Source organism: Rattus norvegicus, chromosome 16 (assembly GCF_036323735.1).
Source record: "Rattus norvegicus strain BN/NHsdMcwi chromosome 16, GRCr8, whole genome shotgun sequence".
NCBI lineage: Eukaryota > Metazoa > Chordata > Mammalia > Rodentia > Muridae > Rattus > Rattus norvegicus.
In genome coordinates this window covers 8,610,788-8,635,511 of record NC_086034.1, presented here as the reverse complement: position 1 = coordinate 8,635,511, position 24,724 = coordinate 8,610,788, and the positions used below count along the sequence as shown (strand labels likewise).

Below are 24,724 nucleotides of genomic sequence, written 5' to 3'. Positions count from 1 at the left end.
GTGCTCCTCTGTTCTTCCCAAGGAGGGCTGTGTAGGTAAGGAATGGTGTAACTAGGCTTACTATAGGCACCCGGATAGGCTGGTTTGCACACTGGACATCCCCCCTGGATAGCCCACTCTTTGCCACTCTCTGATACAGTCATTCAAGGTTCTGTCCCCACTCACTGCATCCCAGAGAGCCACCTGGCTCCTGACTCCTGTTCTACACACAAGCTGACATCCACCCTTGTGGAAGCCTACCAGTTGATGGGTCCACCCAAGCCTGCCAGTTGATGGGTCCACCCACTCCAGACCCCAGAAAAGGTAGTGTTATTTTCCAAGGAAGGTAGCCTAGGGGCGGACTGCTCTGAGCTCTGCCCCTTACAGCTTTCTAAGCCCCGCCCCTTGCAGCTCTCTAAGCCCTGCCCCCTGAAGCTTTCCACGCAGCCAGCCTAAGCTTGATCCTTTACCTTTTCAGGCTCCTCTGGTACTCAATCCTCTGGTGACACAGCTCCGCCCTGAGCTCGGCCACCTGGCCCTGGAGAGCCCGGCAGCGGCGAACATGGGCCTGTGAGGGACTGCCCGGGTCATTGGGCTCACTGCTGCCACTGCCCACACATGCCTCATCCAAGCTGTGGCCCAGGTCCGGGGACGGGTGGCCCTCACTGCTGCTGGGGAGAGGAGAGGGCTCGAGTGCCCACTCAGTGTGTAAGGAGCTGCAGGCAGAAGAGTTGCTGGCCCGGCAGGCAGTGCAGCTGCCGATGGAGGCCTCTCGGGAGGATGAGGCTACAGACCATGCCGTGCTGGCCACGCTGGCAGTGCTAGAAAGGTGGCTGGATGGTGGCACGTTATCATAGGTGGAGAGTCTCTGTGCTGAGCCTGTATCCTTAAGCCGGTCCCCTGATGAGGCCCGACGGTGGCTGCGAAGAGACGATAGCCCGTTTATGAGCCAGTTCCCACCAGAGGAGATGATGGGTACCTCTAAGGATGAGCTGACCCCCTTTGGGCTCTCTGACCGGGACCCCTGCTGCCGAAAAGAAGACTTCCAGCCAGGCAAAGTATGCATCCTCTTCCCAGGGCTGGTGGCCGCAGGGCCGGCTTGGCTGCCAAGGCGTGGCGGAGAAGTTCTAGAGAGCACTGCTGCAGCTGGCCCATCCAGAGAGGAAGTCCTGTGTGTGGGCAAGCCAGAGCTCCCAGGCTCGCCCTGGTGGTCTCTGGTGACCTCTTCAGAGCCCCACTCTACTGTGCCCTGGACAGTACCACGTGGTGAAGCAGGTTCTTCAAAGGAGGGCGTGGCAAAGAGCTGTCCGTGTTTTCGGATGAGGACAGTCATCAGATGCTGAACCAAAGATGTGCCTGGGGTACAGAAGGAAGGGAGAGGTTGGCTGCCAGTGCCACGGCCCACGCCTCCAACACACTCAGGGCTGACTCCAGCTCACGCACAGCAGGAACACCAGCTGGGTTCTGCAGGGCACCTTCGCCTGTGTCTGAATGAGAGCCATCATACCAGACAGTATCACGCACAGACAGGACTATGCCCACAAAGCCCCTGAGTGTGGAGGAAGCCTAGCTCACCACAGATAGGAGGAGGTAGGTCACACACACACACACACACACACACACACACACACACACACACACTCGCATACATCCTTTTTAAAAATTACTTCTTTGGTGGCTCAGCAGTTAAAAATACTTCTTAAGTATTTTTAAGTATTCTTAGTTCTTGCAGAGGATCTGGGTTCAATTCCCAGTACCCAAATAGGGGCTTACAACCATCCACACCTCAAGTTCCAAGGGACACATGCCTTCTTCTGACCTCAGCAGACACCAGACATGCTCATGGTACACAGACATACATGCCAACACAGCACTGATACACATTTTAAAAATGAAAAATTTTAAAAGATTTTATTTATTGCATGTATATAAGTGCTTATCTGCATGTGCACCTGCAGGCCAGGAGAGGGCATCAGATCCCATTATAGATGGTTGTGAGCCACCATGTGGTTGCTGGGAATTGAACTCAGGACCTCTGGAAGAGCAGGTAGTGCTCTAACCACTGAGCCATCTCTCCAGCCCCGAAATAAACTGTTTAAAAAGCATTTATATGAGTATTTTACTGGCATGTATTTATGTGTACCACATGTGTGTCTAGTGCCTGTGGAGGTTAGAAGAGAATGTCAGATTCCCCTGGAACCAGAGCTACAAATCGTGAGCTGCCATGTGGGTGCTAAGAACAAAGCCTGAGCCATCTGAGAGAGCAGCAAACGCCACCAAGGCTCTAGCCCTGTAAATGTGTGTGACTATATGTGTCACATAAATACACGTGTTCAGTGTTGCCCACCCATCCCTCCCTCCACCAACCAATCTAGGAGCTCGGTCGGTATGGGGCCCAGCAGTAAGGACAGGGTGATGGGAAGTCTACAGTGTCCATTCTGCAGACTTGTTCTCCCAGCTGCCTGCAACCAAATACCAGAGTATGGAGGTTCACCATGGGTGAGGAAGACCGTGGTGTAGGGGACTCCCCACAGTGTGCAGTGATCCAGGAAGAAATACAGAAGGTATATAGATGATAGATAGATAGATAGATAGATAGATAGATAGATAGATAGATAGATAGATAATCTCAGTCAGGAAACTGGGCCCTCCCAGAATGGGCTATGAGGCTGCTGCCAGTGTCCAATTTGGGGCCCATGTCCTGGGTCCTAAACCAGGGCCTCCTGAGTGTCCCCACCACTAGATGTGAACATCCTGTGTGGGCAGCATGGTTCTTGCACTGGCTCTGTTGGGGACAGTCTTCCCAAAGGCTTGTGCATTCTTGTTTTCACTCCAGCCTCTCCATGTGGGTCCTGTGCAAGTTTGGCTGGCAGGCCCCTGGTGACTCATCTCACCTCGCTTGGCCTCCATTCCGTCATCCGGGACTTAAGGGCAATTACCACACTGAGGCTGGGTGTGAGGGTGGCACAGGAGGCTGCTTTGACCCTTTCTCACCTCCTTCCCTTTCTGAGACCTTGTCTCATGTGGTCCAGGCTGCCCTCAAATTCCTGGACTTGAGTAGTTCTCCGGCCTTAGCCTCACCATGTTGCTTTTCAAAAACAACATCACATTACTACTTATCGCAAAAGAGAAGTTTACGGGCCTGTCTGTCATCCAGGGACCTGAGACAATCACGTGCCTGTGACAGTAAAACAAAACAATCCACGTGGGCTCCAGGACAGGGATCCCGGCTTCCCAGCTGCCCTGTCACCTCTAACCACTGGCTATCCCAATGTTTTCCACAGATCAGCTGCTAGCGGCCCCAAAAGGAGGGCTGGAGGGGAGGAAGTCTTGTCCCCGAAAATAGAGACAGACATCTAAGCTATTGATCTCCTGGCCTGCTCTGGAGCCCAAAGCCCCCCAAGCCAAGCCACCTCCTCTTTACCTTCCATGATGGTGACTGGATCCTCCACCTGTGGCCGGAGGATGTTAGGGCCAAAGACAGTTGCCAAGTTCTGGACGCTCATCTTGTTGACGTCTGAGTGGGCCTGCACTTCATCCAGAAACCTGCAAAAGAGAGAAGAAGCAATTGGTGAAAACAGCGAGTTCTAAACTCTAGTCTGCTGTGAGCTCTAAAGCCTGCCTGGCCACACCCACCAAGCCACACCCTCTTCATCTACTCAATTGGACACCACCTCGCCACCCACCACACTAACACTCCTAGCCACACCTCTCAGACATACCCACCCACCACACCATCCGCATGATGCCCACTCCAGCCAGCCACCCACATACTCTGTCCTTCCGTCGGACCACACCCCCACTTAGATCGTCACAGCTATGAACAGGCAAACCCCAGAAATATCCACACAAAGCCCACCCCATCTTTACCCATTCCTTACCCACTACGCTATTATGCTACCTCCAATACCCGGTCATTTCCTGCACCCACCCAGCCTACAGCTTCATATATGCATTACCTCTAGCCACACCCTTTACCCCCAGCCCCCACCACGTGGCCCAACCTTTGTGCCCTCACACCCCATTCCACCCCCACACTCAGCCAGACCTCCCGGACTTCCCATGGTTGCTGGATATGGTGAGGTGTCTATACCTGATCAAGACAGAACATCCCCTGAGGTCTAAGACTATCATGAGGAATAAAGGCCAAGGGACACGGTTTGGTTATCCCTGGTGCAGAAGACAAAGGCCCCAAGAGCTGAGCTCCCACCTGACACTGGGTGAATGTCATCTCTGCAGACTCCTATCAGCACCCAGAATGAGGGTACACAAGGGTATGTACCTCATGAAACGTATATCTCATTAAGGGGTATATGCCTTCGGGGAAGGAAAGTGAGAGGTACCCAGGAGGGCAGAGGAATCATTCACTGACTACCTCCTACAGCTCTGTGTTTTATCCACACTCCTTGCCATCCCAACACTTGGTGAGGCAGTGCTGAGAGGGTGAATGGCCCTTCTGTACAGCTTTGTCTCTCCCGGGGTGGAGGGAGTGAACTCAGAGCCAGGAGCAGCCCCACCCCAAACGGGCCGCTTACCTGCAGATGTATCTGAGCAGGTTGTAGTTGGCCTGAGGAAGGTTGCTCACTTGTTTCGCCAACTCCACGGTCCCCTTGTGAAGAAAGGAAAAAGAAAACATTTCAGACACCAGCAGTAAGGCCTCCTCTGAAGGGATGACCGTGACACAGGAGAAGGGACGTGTGGCCCGTCCCGGATGACCTCCTCCCATGTCTCCAAAGTGTGACTGTGACCTCTGGAGGAGACTGATTTTCTTCCTGGGAGCTGGGGTGAGGGGTGAGCCTCTGCAAGGACACGGAGGAATGTCTCAGCCCACTTATCAGGGCGCAAATATTTGCCAGATAACTCTCATCCCCCCACCACACACACACACACACACACACACACACACACACACACACACACACACACGGTCACAAAGGAGGCTGTCTTTTCTGCTGTGGCAGCTCAAAGCTGCAGATGGCTAGGAGGGCAGCGTGAAGGGCATGGGACTGAGACCCGTCCTGGGAACTATCTTAACTTCAGGTAACAGGGCTCCTTGGTCACCGAAACCTCGGAAGCCTGAGTCTGTAGGAGACGATGGGAGAACAGAAGCACCCACTGCGAGAAGGCCAGAACTGGGTGGGCAGCCTGGGTTCCACCCCCACTTCTACTTCCGTGAGAAACTTCCAAGGAAAACAAGAGCGCTACGCAGAGTGCACAGCACTTAGGGGGTCCCCTCTCCCCAACACAGCGATTGATAAGTCCTGACTCCACATGCCCTCTGCCCGGCAGCCTACCCCCAGGATGTGTCCCGTCCCGAGAGGCACTGACCTCCCCCTCGTCCTTGGTGAGCAGCTGGGCGCAGCTGAGGAAGTCCTCATACCTGGCGAAAGGGATGACCGGCTCCGGGAGCTCCCGAAGGTAGAGCTTCAGCAAGGAGGCCACTGTGTGCACGTCTGTGGTGCTGGGATGAGGAGGGAGACATGAGTGTGAGCATGGGCCCCAGGCAGCTGCACGACTAACACGTAGGCTACACTTCCCATGCCCCCCTGCATACAGCTAGGCTCCTCTGGAGCCAGCCGCAGCTGCCCCCGGTCAAGGTCAGGCCCAGGCTGCCCATAAGTACAGGAGGTGGGGCCCCTGCGGGGAGTGCGACTGAGCTGCCAGAAGCTCCAGCTTGTGTGAACTCATCGACCACACACCACTGGCTCAGAATCTAGCTACTGTCTAGTCCAGCATTGGGAGTGAGGGAAAACCCTCTTTTGTGATCCTAGTGTGCGGCTTCTCTACACACGGTGTGGGACTTGGGAGATGTTCTGTAGCACAAGCCATGGGGCAAAGCCGTTCCACTCACGACAGTTGCTCTGGGTGGAAGGAATTACCTGTGAGCTGGATCCGCTCACAGGAAACTCTCATGGTACAGCCAAGCCTTTGCTTGAGCTTGCTCAGCTCATGGCTGACGTGGGGAATCTGTATCAGAGGGATGCCACCTTCCTGCAGAGAGCAGGCACTGGCAGGACAGGTGAGAGGTCAGGCCCTTGCCTCTGGATGTCCACAGTAGGACTTAGTCTCCACTACCGGCTCAGAGATGCCTCCGCTGACGCTGTGTGTGTGTGTGTGTGTGTGTGTGTGTGTGTGTGTGTGTGTGTGTGTGTGTGTGTTCAAGCCCAGCTTAAAGTTCCTCACAGGAAGCACTTGGAGAAGATGGATCAGGGACTGACAGACAGACCTTGGCTGTACCACACACACCCAAGACCCACACGTGTGGAGCTCTTCCCTAACCTCCCTGGTTTAGCCAAGCATGCCGCTGCTCACTGCCCACGGCCTTCTCCTGGGCCACTCTCTCCATCCACACAGGAGGCCAGTATCCTTGCCAACTGGGACTCTTCAAGGTCAGCAGCAGCTCAAGAAGACAGGAAGTGGGACTGGTTACGTGGCACTCCCCCTCCAGTCCACAGACCTTCCAGCCTGCATCCCTGCTCAAAGCTCCCTCCCTTAGCCACCCTTCCTTCTTTCCACCTACTATCCTTCACCCGCAGAGACCCATTGCTCAGCTGGACCCTTGGCCCTTTTTTCCTCACACCCTGGCTCTCCCCATGGGCTTGCTCTGCAGTCTTCTATCCACACTCACTGCTGAGCTCTTCATGAACACGTGACTCCGATGTCCCCAAATTCCCTTCTAACACCACTGTGAAACCACCCCATCCCAATCACATTCTCACTAGCACAGAGGAGAGCATTCCAGGTCGATGCCTGGGCCCACCAGCCTGGGTATCTCACAGTGTATGCTGAGGCCATAGAAGGCCCAATGGGTCAGCGGACCTGCTCTGGTCAAGTCAGCTGTCTCCACCGCCCATGCCCCAGCTGCAGCTTCCCGTTCTCTCTCCGTTTCCAAAGACACCTTCTTGCCCATGCCCACAACAGCATCCATCCGGAACGAAGGCCTCACCTCTTAACTGTCTCCAACAGTGGGGGGTGACATATAGACATCCTCCTTACACACACACACACACATACACACACACACACACACACACACACAGAGAGAGAGAGAGAGAGAGAGAGAGAGAGAGAGAGAGAGAGGACTGAGAGAATGTTACTATGGAGAAAGAATAACTGGGTGAAACTTTCTTTTGTGTAAAGAAAGGCCAGAAGCAGTACCTGTACACGGGGCACAAGGGGCGGGGGTTGGGGGTGGGGTAAGTGATGCAGTACAAGGCAGAGTAAGTCTGGGAGAGGGAGCCCCATCATGCAAGCCCAGTTGGTTGGTGGAAGGACTCTCTGTGAGAGCTGTAGGGAGCAAGAGCTCTGGTGCCCACAGTGAGCAGGCCTCTATGAGTAGGGGACAGTAAAGTACTGAGGTGTCCCTGTGAGTGAGCTCAGAGCAGCAGAACCCCTGGAGCCTCTGTGAGCTGGTAGGCACAGCTGCTATGGGAATAGCAGAAATCGGGAAAAAATGACCTCAGAAACTTAGAGAAGTTTCTGAACAGAGGGAAGACAGAACCTTGTGGTGGTGGGACAAGGTTGAGATGCCTACCTGGGAGAAGGGACTGTCAAAGCCCCAGGAAGGGAAGTGCGATTACAGAGAGGCAGCCAGGAGCCGCGGCCTGGAAGAAGGGCCTTGTAGTGCTACCAAAGCAGAGATGTAGGTCTGAGGGCCTGAATTAGGGGCAAGAGCCTATCTGAGCCCAGGTGGCACCACATAGTCAAACAGGAGGCATGACAAGACAATGACACTACAGGGTGGGTTAGGCCAGAAGGATTGGTGCCTTGCCCGGAGACCCCAGTGAACTTGAATATGGCGGACATAAGATCTGACATCCTTACGGTAGCATTCAACCTAAGGCAGTATATCTGGCCCTGGGACATTTCTAAAAGCCATTGTTCCCAGGTCCTACCAAGGCAGTTTTGGTTTGAGGCAGTCTCTAACCTAGATGCCTTCGGAAGAGATGATGTCTGGCTATGGACATGTAGAATAACACACACGTTTCCACAAGCTGTGGACAGAGCTGCACAAGGAGCCAGGTGAAGGGACACCCATGCTCTCCCTGAGGAGCCACGGTTATCCCTGAACTCCACATCTAATGGAGAACTGGCTCTGTGTGCTAGGGGAAGTCCAGGGTCAAGATGAGTGCGGCAGAGCTTGTCTCCTGGCAGAAGGAGCCTACCTCTGAGGGAAGACATCACAAGAGGCAGAAGCTTTATGGATATCTGGTTGGTTTGATGGCTTGATCTAAGAACTACGAGAAACTGCTCTGCAATGAGACAGCCCACACAACCCCGCGGAGAGGCAATCCCTGTTCCCCCATTCCTAGACCCCGGGCAGCTGATGGTGTTGGCTTCCCCTAACCACGGGAAAGCCTCAGTGATGAGTACAGAGTCAACGCAGGCAGAAGTGACTGTCTTTTCAGAATCTGACTGAGATGGAACTCAGTTGCTCTGACGTGGGGCCATTGTGGAAGCTCGGGCTGGGTCGATGGAGGAGGCAGAAACAAGAGCCACACTGAAGTAAGCATGGAATCCTAAATGCAGCTGTACCCGGCAGCTAGCTGAGGCCTTCATTCCTCTCTCTGGGTCAGGGAAGAACTGTGGAAACCACCAGATGGCTGGCCTTCTTTGTGGCAGACACCCTCAAGAAGATCAGGGACCGGCTTGATTCTGTGCCCCAGTATCCCGCACTTGGGGTAGACACGCATGAGTCACATGGGCAGCCAACACACCAGGCCCTGCTCAGAGATGCTGGTGTCAAGGAGGAACCTACGGGAACCTTAGCAAGTGGTTCCACCTACACTGCCCTGTCCCCAGAGCTCACCTGTCAAACAGCGGCTTCTCCCCACAGTCGAAGGAATCCTGCAGGTCCCTCACCAGGTTGGCCTGGCCGGGCATACGGAAGAGCCCCTCTTCACTGAGTCCTCGCTCCCGGATGAAGTCCACACACTGCTCCACCAGCAGAGGTGCCAGCCGGGGACCAAACTTCCGCTCATGGTGCACTGTGTCCTCCAGTCGCTGCCCAAAGATCCCTGGACACAGAAAGGGACTATTCATACTCCCTGGCACTCAGCGCATGGTGGGTGAAGGGTGTTTGGGACAATGGAAGGCAAAGAATGCTGCTTGCCAAAGGAGGCTCTTCCCAAGGAAACAGATTGGAGGCTGGGAGGGCACAGCCAGGTGGCTGGTCAGAGCTGTTAGGGCAGCAGTAGGTGTGGCCTGCGCAGCTTGTCCAAGCCAGGAGAGAAGAACCCTTAGGGAGCATGTGTGTGTGTATTGTGTCTATGGATGAACTCACTCCAGATGGGAAACCATGCCATGCCCAAGCACAGGAAAGTGGGCAGATGCCAGTGGGTCAGCTCACTGGGCACACAGGACAAGACAGATGGCACACCGATGTGAGAGACACCATCCCCCTCAACACCGCCCCTCACAACGATGCAAGGAGCACTGGGGAGCTAGCTCGGCCCAGCGGGTAAAGCTCTGGATGCACAGCCGTGAGGCCTTAGCTCGAGTCCGAGTTCAGCCGGACATGGTGGCCCACAGGTGTGATCACAGTGCTTGTGCTCCCATGGCGGGAAGGGGAATGTGGGAGGGTCCCTGAAAACTTACTGGCCAGTTAGCCCTGTGTGTGCAGCAGTGAACGAGAGACTCTGTCCCCAAGGACAGACACCCAAGGTTGTCTTCTGCCATATGTACACTATGACATACGCGTGCACACGTGCACACACACACACACACACACACACACACACGACAGGGAGAGGGAGACATGGGGGGGAGAAAGAAAGAGAGGAAGGGAGGGAAGAAAGAGGAGGAAGAGGAAGAAGAGGAGGAAGAGGAGGAAGAAGAAGAGGAGGAAAAGGAAGAGGAGGAGGGAACTGCCTCACATCCCCTGGGATGCTACAGGCAAAGGAAGAGAAACTAGGGAGAGAGGAGGCAGAGGAACCAGAGGAGTGAAGCACTGTGTACCACTAGCGGAAACAGGAGATGGAGCAGCTGAGGGAGACAGAAGTGTGCTGGGACTTTCAAGGAACTGAGAACGGACTGCCTGTGCAAGCGATCCCAGCTCTGGTAGACACTGTTGAAGAACCGAAAGGGGGCACGAAGGAGGTATGTGTGCGATGGACAGCAGCTTCACAAATAGCAACAAAAGGTGGGAGACCATCTCCGGCCCATCCAACCCACAATGCAGTATACCTGCACAGTGAGACCCGGGTCTGCCTCACGAAGTCGGGAAATGCTGACAGACGCCACGACATGGGAGAATCCGGAAGACACGATGCAAGATAAGACGTTCACAAAGGGACAAAAGCTGCGTGACTGCACTGGTGAGACATTCCTACATTGTCACACACAGACGAGAAGTGGAGTGGTGGCTGCCACGGGGCTGGAAGGGAGGCGGACACTCAGTGTCACAGTTTCAAAGCCGAAGGGTGGTTACAGCGCCATGTGAAACAAGGTTTAAGAAGGGTGAAGCAGATGGTAGATTCTGCGGAAATTCTTAAGAACAAAAACCGTAAGTGTGAGCAAAATAAATGAGCTCAAGTACATACTGTGCACCTTCACGCATGTGAAGCTAACAAATAAGTCAAATTGGTGGTGACATCGGGCCAGGACTTAGCTCTTAGTGGGTCTGTGACCAGAGGTGCCTCAGAGTTCCAGCATCCCTTTTTCTGAACCTGATACACTATCCCAGTCATACGCACTTTAATAAAGCGAGACCACTGACCAGTGCCTGGATGATTTGTACACTTTCCAATATGCCGTACCTCGAAAACATTTGGGAGGAAAAAACCCAAAACATCAGGAAGAATCCAAACATCTAATTGGGGCCAGAGGGGAAGGAGAGAAGGCAGAGGAATTCCGGGCTAAGAACACTGATAATTTGATACATAACAAGTCTGGGAGTTTCCTGATAGCCCAAGCAAAGAGTGTAAAGTGCCAAGATCTGTAAAGCTCTCTGCCCAGTGGGTGAGCGGCTGGAGAAACCCACTGCCTTAAGTGGTAGGGCCATGGTTCTCAACTTTCCTAACGCTGTGACCCTTTAATACAGTTAGTTCCTCAAGTTGTGGTGACCCCCCCCAATCGCAAAATTATTTTCGTTGCTACTGTTATGAGGCACAATATAAATATTTGATATGCAGGATGTCTGATATGTGGCTCCTGTGAAAGAGCCATTCAACCAACCACTGCTCTGAGAGATGTGGTCTCTAGAATGCAGTGTTATTTACATACTCATTGTCAGACATCCCCTGAAGGATGCCCTTCGAGGCATGACAGAGGCACCACACTAGAGCTCTGCTGTGCTAAGGGCCTTAGTTTTGTGGGAACAGGGTCCTGAGGCGGCCAAGTGTGGAGTTCAACCACCTCTCTGGCAGCCTACCTCACGCCCTGCTCCGGGCTGCCTAAAAAGAAGACACTTCGATCCCGGGCTGAGTGTGGCTCAGTGGTAAAGCCTTTGCCCAGCACAGGTGAGGCCCTGAGTTCCATTCCAAACACTACAAAGAGCTAAAGAGAATGGTTTTGCAAAGGCAGTTCCTTAATCTGCATGATCTGGAAATGAAGCATATGGATCAGGGGAGAGAGCCTCCCCGGCACCGCCACCCCTTTCTGGGAAAGCTCTCAGGGCACATCAGGAGGACGCCATCAGTGCCTTAAGAAAAGGTGTATGTGCTTACATGTGTCATGTGCACGCATGCTTTAGGTTTTCACTTGTACATGTGATCATGTGAGCACGTCAGCTTGTCCATGTATGTGGCAGGGACCTAGTCCATTCCGTGTGGCTCCGCAAACAGCAAACATCCCAGCCTTTATGTTGCTGAGGTCCTCGTTCGAATGGACACAAAGCAACCAGCAGCAGGTCCGTCCCATGGACGTCTGGGTCACGGCAGAGGAAGCAATACTGGACAAGAGGGAAACCTACCTCTTTTGGGACTTGGCAGGCTACTCCCCTAACCCAGGGAAAGGCATGGAGCCTGGAGCTCGGGGACAAGCTGGCTACTTGGGCAGCTCAAAGCAGGCCACACCCAGGAGGCCTTGAGTCACCTCTAATAGTGCCCTAGCCTTTGAGGTTAGAGCTGATCAGGCTCAGGGTACAGAGATTCAGCCATTTTTCCTCTCACTCAGAACTCAGTCACCCACACGCAGGGCCTCAAATGCACGAGTTTACCTCCTATCACATTGGAAACATTTTTAAAATTTGCTTTTTTTTCCTCCCCCGTCCCTCTTTGTTTTAAGGTGCACATACTAGTAAGTTTTCTCGAGCTGAACTGCACCCCAGCTTCTGAGGTCCTATTGCTTATGGTACTGACAAGCCTACGTCCCCACAAGGCCAGAGTGGCAGGGCACTCCAGAGTGGCTGTTGTCCCTTGACAGAAACCCACTGCCAATCTCTTGCAGTCTGCAGTATTCCTCACGGCCTCCTACCCCTCCTAGGCTGCTTCAGGCTTTGGAGTGGTCACTTGCCTCTTCTGCTCGAAGTCTGTGAGTAAAGGCTTTCCAAATGACACCGGAGTCTGGATAAGTGAGGAAGGGGACCTGGCTTACAGAAAGAAGCCATGGAAAGCCATGTCTGTTGTCACCAGGAGCACCATCACTTCAAACGAGCAGGCACGGAGCATACAGTCGAAGTGCCCATGAATAAAGTGTCCTCCAGTGGGACACTGGTATGGCCCTGCCTCCTCCCATCCACTCGTAGGGACCTTTCATAGTGAGACCCATTTCTCAAATGTCTCCAGTGTCAGCTCACACACACACACACACACACACACACACACACACACACACACAGAGGCAGGCCTTCTCTATCCACCCCAGGGTCATGGCAGTGGGAAGGCACTGCTTTCTTCAGGGCAGAGGTAGAGGAGTGAGCATATAGAACGACAGACACCATGCAGTGTCCTCCTGTCCCAAGTCACTGCACTCAGCCCCTGGCCTCAGCTTGCAGTGACTGAAGGCCACTGTCAGGAAGACACAAGACTAACAAAGCTCGGTGATTGCAACCAGCTTCTTTCTCGCTCCCTGTGCCCCATGCTCAAGACACCTGCCAGTGTCTCCTACTATGCGCTTGTGGCTGACCCTGTTCTAAGAACAGAAGGCCCCCGATCTCAAGGGGAGGCTAACCCAGATTCCCAGTGAAAGAAACTGCAGACAACACCATCCCCTAAGTAGACTGGGACCTAAGTGTATAGAGGGTTTCTGCCCGAGATGTATAAACCGAGGACAGGACTGTCCCAAGGTGTGGGAAGATATTTACTGTGTGTATGAGGAAGAGTAAAGCCAGAGGCATCTGGAGGAGCCCAGAAGAGGAAGAGAGAGCGGCAGACTGAACATGGCCAGCAGACGAGAGAGAGAGAGAGAGAGAGAGAGAGAGAGAGAGAGAGAGAGAGAGACAGAGAGAGAGAGACAGAGAGAGACAGAGAGAGACAGAGACAGAGAGAGACAGAGACAGAGAGAGCAGAGACAGAGATGCAGAGAGAGACAGAGATAGACAGAGACACAGAGACAAAGACAGAGACAGAGAAGAAAGGGCATAACTGAAAGGGCGGGTTGTAAGGGACTGAGAAGCTGCAGGAGGTAAGTCATGAACTGGAGAAGTTTAGGGTAGAGAGAGGACTGGGAAGAACCAGGATGCCAGCACAGACTGTATCAAGGAGCATTTGCGAGCCTCGGAGCCTGGAGGCCAGCATGTCTGCTGGTTCTGTGGTAGGCACCAAAGATGGCCATTTGTCCCAGTTTCTTTTGGATTCAAACAGAACAGTTTTAACAATGTACTGGAATGACAGTTATGTGGATGCTCCTGCCCCCCATATCCCGTTCCTTTCTGTCCTTGAACACTTTCACTTAAGGGAAGCGACTGTTCCAACTGACAGTACTACTCTTGTGCTCAGGGCCAGCATTGAATGAAATAAAAGTCATGTGAACGCCAGCACTATGACACCATGACAACTGATTTGACAGGTGGGTGACATACACAGGACGCCCAAAACGATGATTCACATCCCAGACAGGGTAGAACAGGAGGGTTCGAGATTTCATCACAATCCACAATCTAAAACTTAGGAGCTGTTTGTTTCTGGAATTTTCCACTTAGTATTTTCTGGCAGCAGGTGGGTCACTGCACACTGGAAACCTAGAAAGTAAAACTGTGGATATGTGGTGGGTGCTGCCATGCGGAAAGGCCTCAGAGCCACCCTCAGGCTGAGAGCATGCCCCCAACTGAGGTCTTCACTGTACTAACCAGGCTGAGAGGCAAGCTTGGCCCTGCTGGCCCCCACCACCCTGTAGGCTCAAAACCTAGACAAGCCCACCCATTCACACAGCACCCAGTCTTCACAGGTCTGGTCTCTCAACCCCTGTATTCTCACTGTCCCCAGATAGGTTAGCAATCCAGCAGAGGGAAAGCCACAACGTCCTGGCACTTCAGAACAGAAGAGGTTTTGAGAAGGCGGCACACAGTAAACACATTAAGTATGAGGTAAGGAGTTATGAGTGTGTGGGGGAGGGGGGGTCAGTGGAGTAGCTCTGATGGAGGACACCGGGTGGCTAAGGGTGGGAGTGAAGAGACAAAGGGTCACATGAGCACCGACCCCAGACACCGTGAGGTGGGGGCACAAGCAGACAAATAATAAGAGCACAGAGATACAGGCTCTGGACACCCATTTGGCTGAAACCGTGAACTACAGGTCTATGTCTCTCTCTGACTTCACACACTGCCCTGTGATGGACCCGCACTCCCAGGGCATCCCCTCCTTCACTGGAAGGAAAAACCCAGACCTCATCCCATCTCAGCCTCCTGAGTCTTCTTTGCCAGCTGACCCTGCTGTAGGTAAGCCATGCTCAGGCCTCAGGCTGCCTCCCTTTCCAGAGGCTCCGCCCATGGCTGTCTTTGCCACAGTCCCCCTGGTAGGCTCCTTGAACTCCCAAAGCCCTCCTGGCAAGCCTCAGAGAGGAAGTGTGCCAAGAACCAGTTCTCGTAGGCTTGTCATGTAGCTGGAAACCCAGCCAGTATGTGGTTTCTTGAGGGCCTGGCCTACACTCGTCACCCAAGTGCCTGCTCTGCCAACGGAGAGGAAGCTGGCAGAGGTACCTTTCCTCAGGATGAACCTGCAGCCGCAGCTTCTGTCTTGACAGCCGTTCCCTCTAGTCTGGCCTACATGCCTCCAGTGAGCACTTCTCAGAAATCCAGCCACAGATACCTGCCGCTGCTCAGAGATCATTCTAGAAGACCCTGAAGGCAGCCTTCAACCTTCCTGCCAAGTCCTGGAGCTCTGTCCACGGATGACTGTGCCTCACTAACACGGGGCACCTTGTGGTTTTCTCAAGGGAAGACCTGGAGGAAGGTGGGGGATGGTTCTGCCACAGCAGGAATGGGCGGCCACTGGGATTCCCTCCTGGATCTGGTCCCAGAGCTGAGGCAGCAGATCAGCTTGGCCACTGTCTGTCTGCCTCTGGCTCTCCCCAGTGGAGAGGAGGCCACAGCCAGGGCAGGGCACAACGAGAAAACAATTCTCAAGAGATTTACAGACTCCGGATAAATCGACAGTCTCCAGCTCTCCCTCTTGGCTACAACTTCTCCTTGCCCTTTGGTTCACTCCCATAGGCAACCCACTGTGCACCCACTCTTTGAACAGCCACTTCCCCTTTGACAGGGCCACGAACTGCCCCTAGTTTAGGCCCTATTTACTGATAGCCTCAGCTTGGAAAGGAATTGAAAAACCCGTCTCACTTGCCCCCAGAATGGCCTGGAAAACCACAGCAGGTTAAGGCCTTAGAGGATGGGGGTTGCCCAATGCTAGCCAAGCCCCAGGGCATACTGTTTCCCTCTGACACAAACATGGCTCTCCAGCCCCTTGGGAACCATCTCGGATCCCGCGAAGCAGCCACCCTCCCTCGGGGCCCGCGAGCCCCTCGTCCCCCGGTCCCGCACCCCGTCGAGCCCCTACCTGGGGCAGCTGGCGCGCAGCAGGCAGGCAGGCGGCAGGGCGGCAGCGGGCAGACGCGGCAGCTCGAGAAAGCCCGCGCGGCCGGCATCAGGCCCATGGCGCGCCCGGGCGCGGCGGCGCAGCGGCGGCTGGAATGCCCGGCACGCGCACAGGTAGCGTCTTGCCCGCCGCCCGCCCGGCCTGAGCCGCCCAGGGCTGGACCTGGGGCGAGGGCGGGAGGATTGAGTGCCTGGGATGCCTACTGCCAGGCAGCTCCTAGCGCTGGGAGCTCCCGGTTCTCACCCCTTTCTCAGGCTGCGCCCCGCTATCAGGAGCTCCGAAATCGCAGCAGCTTTCCACGCAATCACTTCGTTCTAGCTGGGGACCCTCTTGAGGAACAGCCACACAGGCCAAGGCACGAGTTCTAGATGGTGCAAGGGAGGCGGGAGAGGATTGGGCAACTGGATCTGAGTCAACCTGCGAGCAGGGCATTGATGCCCCACCTAAAGCAACAGTGGCGTGGAGGGCTCCGCACTCCAGGCTTCCAGGTCTCGGACCCTCTTGAAGCCAGTATCCCTATGGTTAGTAGAAACCCCTAGGGTTAGTAGAAATTGTTTGGAGTTTATCTCATCTCCTTGAATAGCTTTAAAAGATAATTAATCTCTCTCTCTCTCTCTCTCTCTCTCTCTCTCTCTCTCTCTCTCTCTCTCTCTCTCTCCAAAGAGGCTGTAGGCTATGCGATTTGTCTGAGGTTTCCTAGCTGGGAAGTGACAGAGATCATTCCCCAAATTTTTGGCTACGAAGCCTAACATCTAGGTTCCTTCTGGAGAAGAGCCCACAATTGTATGTTTCCCAGTAGCACACAGGGTCAGCCAACACCTGAAGGCAGAAGTGGGGCTGAAAGAGATGGAGAAAAGGAAGAAAGCCTGAGCCTGAGGGAACGGGGGCCTCTCTTCAAGCTGGGCGTGCAGGGGACAGTCACTTCATTTGCTCCCATTTAGTAGGCTCTCTCTCTGGAGTAAAGACCAAGGGAGAGTTTAGGGCTGCTCCAAGAACAGAGACACAGCACCCACTGCCATATTTTTATGGCACATGTACATGCCTTTAATCCCAGCAGTTGGAAGGCAGAGGTGGGTGGAACTCTGTGAGTTCTAGGCCAGCCTGATCTACTTACTGAGTTTCAGGACAGCCATGGCTATATCCATGATGGTCAAAATATCAAACTGGTACACAAAGGCAGGCTGAGCTGTCTCAGTCACACCCTGTCTTTATTTCAGATGGGGCATTCTGATGTCCACGTCTCCTCCTGGAACCTGTGACTGCCAGAGAAGCTTAGAAGGTACAAGCTCGTTAAGGGTGGACAGGCAGTCACAGACTACCAAGGGACCCAGGATGCTTGAACCATAAGAGAAGAGGAGACGAGACACGTCAGCCCAGGAAGTATAAAGGTTAGGGCCATATTCTCCTTCCCTGGGTCCCTGGGGGCAGCCCATGCTCCCATTAATTTTTGGCTGTGGGACACTGAGACTCTTAGTCTAGACCCTGAAGCTAAGAGTGGGGCTAAAGTCCTCCATCCAAGAGTGTGTCCAATCCAAAGTGTTCAGTTTCTCTCCTCAGGTTACTACGAAGGTCAGAAGGGTGAGGGTACCCACCTACTCATCCTAGGGTGGGTAGGTAGGTACCCATTAGTTTCCCCCTCTCTGAACCCCAGTTTCCCCAGCTGTAGGTCCCCGAGTTAGACCTCGAGGCCTAGGAAAGTCCCGGGTAAGTGGAGGTTTGCAGCTGCCTTCTGCTGATTGGTTCTCGACAGCTCTGCCTCCCTGAGCTCTAGTCTACTGGCTTAGGAGCACCCTTGGGGAAGCAGGGCTGAAAAAGCTGAGACCACAAGGATGGTTGCCTTCCGTGAGCGTGCCGGTAGCAGGTGGGCTAGTCGGCTTGGCTGGGCATCTCTGAACTGTATGCAGAAGTACTGAGCTCCACGGAGCCCGGTGAGGGGAGGCAGGTCCATAAGGCTGCACTGCCCAATGGGGAGGAATGGAAGTCAGGATGGTGGGAAGCAGAGAGAGGGGGAGGAGAGAGAGAGAGAGAGGGAGGGAGAGGGAGAGAGAGAGAGAGAGAGAGAGAGAGAGAGAGAGAGAGAGAGAGAGCCTGGAGCCAGTTGTGTGTAGTGGGGAGCTCCCAGATAAAGCAGTTACTGTGGCCTTGGTTGTCCTGGCAGACAGCCCTAATGTCCTGGCTCTGCTGAGCCTGGAGCAGGGGCTGCCACCTGTCTCCCCTGACTTGGGGACCCCCAGATCACAGGCTCCTGGAGCTCTTTTAGGGAAAAGGCCTTCAGAACTGCCAGAAAGGAGACCCAAGGACACTGTGAACCTGTCCCTAAACCCTGCGGATGCCCCACCTGCCTTATATCAGACTGACCAGGATTCCAGGCCTGTGGGGGAGTCTCCCCCTGGCACCCTAACCTTCCTGTCTCACTCGAATGGGCAGACAGCACCAGAACCAGTTTCAAGACAGAAGCCCGGGCTCAGGATCAGACTTGCCAGGTTGACATTCACTGGACCTGAAAATAAGACTGTGTTCTTGAGTCTCCCATTGAGACAGATCTGGAGCAAACGGTGCTGGGGAGAAGTGGTCCCCAGCCCTCTGAATCCTACCTCCGCTGCTTATGCAGACTCACAGAGAGTTCAGACCCAAAGGTGTGTAGACGGAGCCACACTCTCACAGTCCCTCAGCCTGCTCCACGCTGTCTCTACTTTCACTGCCACTAGCCTCTGTCCTTGCAGGTAGCTCAGCCCGACTCCCGGAGTCGACGCTTGCACACCCCCTCCTTACACTCACACCCTGGAGATCTCATCACTCCTAGTTTCCGGACAGAGTTGCAGCCTGCTCAGTTCACCAGCCAGACCCACAGGAGAGCTGCACTCCTGCAGGGATACTCAAACAGGTTGTGGTTCTCCCCCTTGTGCCTGTCAGAGGTCCCCTCAACACTGAAGGTCAGGTCATCACAATCCCTGCCTTAGGACTCTCCACTGCTTGTCTCTTCATCTCTCCAAGTAGAAGCCCATATCCTGGGGTGCGGAGGGTGCGGGGATGGGGCGGGGGGAGACGTGTACCTCCCCAGTCAGAGCTCCCTCTAGCCTTCATCAGTGTTCCTACCTCTGCCAGGGATAAGGCTGGGGTCTGGCAGGTTTCCACTGGATATCTTCCTGCTTGGCTATGGCCCTCTTGTGACACTTTGTTTAACAATGAGACACCACTTCACACCCACTACTACAACTGTGGTGGCTGTTAGCAAAACAGAAGCAAAAGCTCCTAAGAGGCAAGGGGGACCCGCCTCTCCCTGGGCGCCCAGCAGGTTAACAGCTGGCACTAATGCTAAGTTCTTTGGCTCGGACTTAAGCGGTCCCTCTGATGTCCATTTCCCTGTACGGAAGCAAAGACACCAGGAACCAGGAATTTGAGTAACTGGCAGCCGCTGGGCTCTTGTGCTGTCCTCGCTGCCTTGATCAAGAGGACTGTAGGTCACACGCCAGAGCAACTACCGTCATGCCAGCGCCAGGTGCTGGCTGCCGTGAACACTCCATGAGTCGTAGCCAACTAAGCCATAAGCTACAGCTGGCTCTCCCGGCCCCCGAAGGCCCAGCCCCACCCAGAGCTGTCTGAGACAGTGTGAGGTGGATTTTGCAACCAGGAACTTTCAGAAACCATTTCCACCTTGGCCAGACGGGGTGCACTTCCCACCCCACCCCCACCCCGTGGAGAGAAAACTGTGACTAACAGCCAAGCCATGATTGGTCTAAAACATAAGGCTCAATGCCTGTGGTTGGTGCTAGAAGCTGGATGTAGTGGGCCCAAGGAATGCTCTAAATACTCCTTCTTGGGGTGTATAAGCAGGCTGTGAGGGCTGGGAGTTGGCTGGAAGACAAGTCCTCCCTCTGCTGCCCTGTTTTGCTGCAACCTCTCAGCCCACCCTACAGTCATACGCCCCCTGCACACCATGCCGATAGAGGTTAACATACACATTCGCGGTTGAGTATATTTTACAATAAAGGAAAGGAAAGTAGAAAATACACAGGTTCAAAAACAAAAACAGAATCACACCCTGTTGTAAGGGGACACCTCGACCCGAGTAACCCTGACCCATGTGGGCACACAGTTCCTCTACAATCCTCCAGTGCTGAGCGCTGTTCTTACAAAGCTACGGCAGTCAGTCTGGCAGGTGGCACGGACGACTGAAGGGACAGCTGAACAGGTTAGCGTAGAGAAGGAAGGGATAAGCAGAGACAACCACAGAGCGGAGAGCTGATCAATGCTGCCAGGAGCCCAAGGAAGAGACTATAGACTGTGGCCACCTCGGAGTTCCGGAGAGCCAAGAATGCTTCTACGTAAGATCTGCATGGGGACACTAACTTTCCAATACCAGCACAGGGTCTTTAACAGGCTTAGTAGGGTATAAGCTCGTTAAGGGTGGACAGGCAGTCACAGACTACCAAGGGACACAGGATGCTTGAACCATAACAGAAGAGATGAGACACGTCAGCCCAGGAAGTATAAAGGTTAGGGCCATATGCTCCTTCCCTGGGTCCCTGGGGGCAGCCCATGCTCCCATTGATTTTTGGCTGTGGGACACTGAGACTCTTAGTCTAGACCCTGAAGCTAAGAGTGGGGCTAAAGTCCTCCATCCAAGAGTGTGTCCAATCCAAAGTGTTCAGTTTCTCTCCTCAGGTTACTACGAAGGTCAGAAGGGTGAGGGTACCCACCTACTCGTCCTAGGGTGGGTAGGTAGGTGCCCACTAGTTTCCCCCTCTCTGGTTCTTTCTTTTTTTTTTTCCGGAGCTGGGGACCGAACCCAGGGCCTTGCGCTTCCTAGGCAAGCGCTCTACCACTGAGCTAAATCCCCAACCCGTTTCTCCCTCTCTGAACCCCAGTTTCCCCACCTGTAGGTTCCCGAGTTATGCCTCAAAGCCTGTTTCCTGCTCTGTGCTTAGATGAGGAACCTCTAGCACAGGCTCCACAGCCGTCAATCCACCATGCCCTCCCTCCAAGATGAACTGAAACTCTGGGGACCAAGACCTGAAACGAAGCTTTCTCCCTTGTTTCTGTCAAGTATTTTGGTCTTAATAAAAAGTAACTTTCGCAGCACTATGCGAAACCCAAAAGGTGGAACTGATGAATGAATGAATGAATTGAATAAGTAAATAAACAAATTGGAGGTAGGGGCACTTAATGGAGTATTATTCTGAAGAGCGGGGAGAGAGAGATTGAGGTTCTGCCGCTGGCGAGATGGTACAGCGGTTAGGAGTGTGTGCTGTTCTTGCAGACAATCTGGATTAAGTTCCCAGTACCCACATCGGACAATTCACAACTGCCTGTAACTAGTTTCAAGCGATCTGGCACTCTTCTGGACCACTCAAGCACCCGTACTTATACATGCACACCCTATACACTTACCCAAGATACCTGGAGTAGGCACACTCGGGGAATTATCAAGCAGGATGAAGTTGCCAAAAGTTGGCAGGAGGAAGGAGGAAGTGGGAAATTTGTCTGATGGATGCAGGGTTTCACTTTGGAAAGATAAAGTTCTGGAATTGAATAGTGGTTGTGGCCACACAGCACTGAAAGGGCGGAATGCCGCTGAGCTGCCCTCAAAGGCGATTAACATATGCACCGGGGTCGAGTATATTTTACAATAAGGAAAAGTAAAGTAGAAAATACACAGGTTCGAAAACAAAAAGAGAATTTCTCCCTCACAAGGCTCGTTCCCAAAACTCAAAACACCTGCTTTGTTTTTTCCAAACACTCAGAGTGTATGTATGTGTGTGTGTGTGTGTGGTGGTGGTGGTGGTGGTGGTGGTGGTGACCAGTAAGTGGGCTGACCAGTAAGCCTGAGGAAATCCTGTCTCTGCATCCTTAATGTTGAAAGTTGAAATTAGGAGTGTGCAATCACTGCTACCGCCGCTGCCACATATGGTTTCTTACTTGAGCTAGGGATTAACCCCTCTCTCTTCTTTCCTTCTTATCCTTTTGAGGCATTCATTTTGGGTTTTCTTTGCATCTTTGCTCCCTAACCACATAAATGCTATCACCCCCTTGGCGGTATCATTCAGTTCACTAGGAAGGGGTCACGGCATGCTACCTGTTGATTGGCTCCTTCAGTTCCACAGTTTGGTAGTCTAATGTGGTGGCTTCCGCCATCCCACTACACAGTGTCCCACTGTAAGAATGAGTAAGTTACTTACTGGTAATGTAGCTAGGCGCTTGTGTTAGTCTGAGAATGCCGTAAGTATGGGGCTGTGAAACCCTGCTGGGCCCAACTCTCCTAGAAGAACTGTGCACATATGTCTGCATGGGACCTGCCTCCCAGGGGTATGCTGGTTCCTGTGTATACCAGATACCCTCAAGCAACTTCCCCGCTGATACATGCAAGATTTGGGAGACACGTAGATGTAACGGGTGGTGGGTTCACAAGTCTTTGGTGACCAGCAAGCTAAAGCCCGCTCACCGTGCTCACAGGCTGAGGATGGCTTCTTTGCAAAGCCATTCAAGCCATGATCATTTCCTACCGGCTCATCTCCTTCTGCCTACCTGAGTTGGGATCGCTATGATGGGACTTCTTAATTCACTCTCCTCTTTCCAGGCTCCTGACTGACCCTTACACATGCACATCCTTTGGCCTACGCACTACTGATTATTTCTTTTTCCTTTCTGTAAGTTCCCCTCTGATTTTCACAACCTCTTATGGGCCGCAGACCAAATGCAAGGTGTCTGCTCTGTTCCTTGGCTTCGCTTTCGATGTCCTGGCACAAGAGGAGGTCCTTTGTGGCTACAGAGGCTGTCTTCTGGGTGGTTCTGGTCTTCCTGGGCGACTAAATGGTCTGAGGGTCAAGCCAGCTGCCATCATGAGGCTTCCCCCCTGAGGCCCCAGAGAACAATCTTAGCTTCGAGCATCACACTTGCTCTTCTCTCCAGGGCTTGGCAGCTTGGTGAAGGAGATCAAGCAGGATATATCCAGCAACAAAGGAGGAGGACGGGTGAGGTAAGGGGCAGAGAGCACAACATTTGCCAGATCCTGATAAGGGCTTGGAACTTCCAAAAGTGAGGATCTGTTCCTGCCTGACAGATGCTATGGGGAGAGAGGAAGTTCACACCATTGCTAGAACAACCCTGCTGGAAGACTCTGGGCCTCCATGGTCAGCAGGGACTTGGGCCCTCCTTCCCCTTACCCCAGCATGGGGACACTATCAAGAACACTCTGAGGAGGACTTCAGACAAACAGCAACTGATAAAGACAGCCACTTGTCTGCAGTGAGTACTCCCTTCTTTCCTCTAGGACTAGGCCTGGGCAAAGCCCAGAAGCTTCTGTAGCTGGCTACCCCAGCCATCTCCCGCATCACTGTTTGCGTCATCCTGTCTCAGTCTGCCACGGCCACTCTTGTCTTTGCAGCCCACTCCTTATATGATGTCTAAAAGACTTTCAATCTAAGTCAATCCAGGTGATGGTGTGTGCCCTTAATCCCAGCGCTCAGGAGTCAGAGGCAGGCGGATCTCTAAGTTTGAGGCCGGCACGGTCTACAGAGCGAGTTTCGGGACAGCCAAAGCTACTCAGAGAGACCCTGTCTTGAAACACAATCCAACAAGATCAATCTAAGTCAAGTACCATCCGTCTCCTGCTTACAATTGTACCTGGGGCTCCACTGCATTCACAGTGAAGTCTGAACACTGCCTTTCATGCCTCACTGCACAGCACCTCTCCCCAGGCCCTCCCGCTCTCCTCCTCTTCACATCACCAGTCCTTTGCCCCCTTGCAGCTATCACTTTTAAGCACCTTCCCATGTGTGTATTTGTCTATAGCTGCCCGGGACACAGCAAGGTGAGGGGGTCAGACGGGACACCACCTGCTTTGCTCACCACTGAATTCCAGAGTGCCCAGCATAGACCAGGGATCCGGTACTAGTCACAGAATGTTTTGAATGAGCATTAAGTAAACAGCTGATCAAGGACAAGAAGTGGGCATGGCTGCCAGGGTTGGGTTTCAGTGTGTCAGGGAGACCTAGGAAAAGGGAAGGGGGAAGACAGACACATCGGATATGAGCACGGGGCAGTGTGTGATCCACCTGCACCCTGTGAGAAGACACAACATTCAGCAGGGTGTCCAGAAGCAAGGAGACAAGCAAGCAAAGGCCACAGGCCTCTATTAGGATACTGGAGTCCCCTGCCAAGGGGCTTAGCACTAGGCGGGAGGCATGACTTCAAGAACAGTAACAGAAGGACCAGGCTGCCATCAGACATGCAGGATGTACCCAGCAAGTCCCAAGTGGAAGAGAACTTGTGGGTGTGGGGCAGGAGGACAAGATTACCTGTAGACAAGGGTTCTACAGGGTGGGCATGCGAGCTACGGGAAGTACCTCCGCCCAGCGGGGCCCAGATGACTCGGCGGATGGCCTGCACCCAGTCCTCCATATCACGCTGGGAGCTGGCCATGAGCAGGAGCGCCTCAGGATTGGCTGGCACCTTCTCCCGCTCTGCGGCACCGCCTGCAAGACAGAGAGACAAGGCTTACTTACTTCCGGGTTCCAATGCAGGAGCTCAGCCCTTGCTTCCGGTTCGCATCCAGACTCTTTTCACCCGAGGGTGCTTTCTGGTGTTTCTTTTCTCCCTTGCTCACCTGTCGATTGTTTTTTTATGTATTTATTTGTCACCGCATCAAAACAGAAATCATTAAAAGCACCACAGGACACTACTAGGGGAACACGCGGATTCTAGGGCAACTGGGAGATGTTCAGTCCCCGCTGCAGTTCCGCTGTGTTTTGCTGAGATCAGAGTTACCCACGCCT

The 24,724-nt window shown here is 53.6% G+C and overlaps 1 protein-coding gene and 1 long non-coding RNA gene across 11 annotated transcripts in view; one reads left to right on the top strand and one right to left on the bottom strand.

Moving 5' to 3' along the window:
- The window catches only part of Arhgap22 (Rho GTPase activating protein 22), a 157,602-nt gene that overhangs the window by 2,312 nt on the left and 130,566 nt on the right, over positions 1 to 24,724 (bottom strand). For 4 of the 10 annotated variants that reach the window (XM_063275358.1, XM_017600084.3, XM_063275359.1 and 1 more), the window contains 6 exons: positions 24,296 to 24,424; positions 8,789 to 8,996; positions 5,308 to 5,440; positions 4,515 to 4,588; positions 3,404 to 3,525; positions 450 to 1,335 (listed from right to left, as the gene is read on the bottom strand). In XM_063275358.1, coding sequence (XP_063131428.1) covers positions 450 to 1,335; positions 3,404 to 3,525; positions 4,515 to 4,588; positions 5,308 to 5,440; positions 8,789 to 8,996; positions 24,296 to 24,424 — 1,552 coding nt within the window. Of the gene's footprint in view, positions 1 to 449; positions 1,336 to 1,489; positions 3,158 to 3,403; positions 3,526 to 4,514; positions 4,589 to 5,307; positions 5,441 to 8,788; positions 8,997 to 15,911; positions 16,163 to 16,193; positions 16,319 to 24,247; positions 24,425 to 24,724 lie in introns of those variants that run through there. The other 6 variants (XM_039094464.2, XM_039094467.2, XM_039094469.2 and 3 more) reach the window with 5 other exon arrangements.
- On the top strand, positions 16,352 to 20,702 carry LOC134482457 (uncharacterized). The gene is made up of 2 exons (XR_010058569.1): positions 16,352 to 16,471; positions 17,168 to 20,702. It is a non-coding gene; the product is annotated as an uncharacterized LOC134482457 (long non-coding RNA).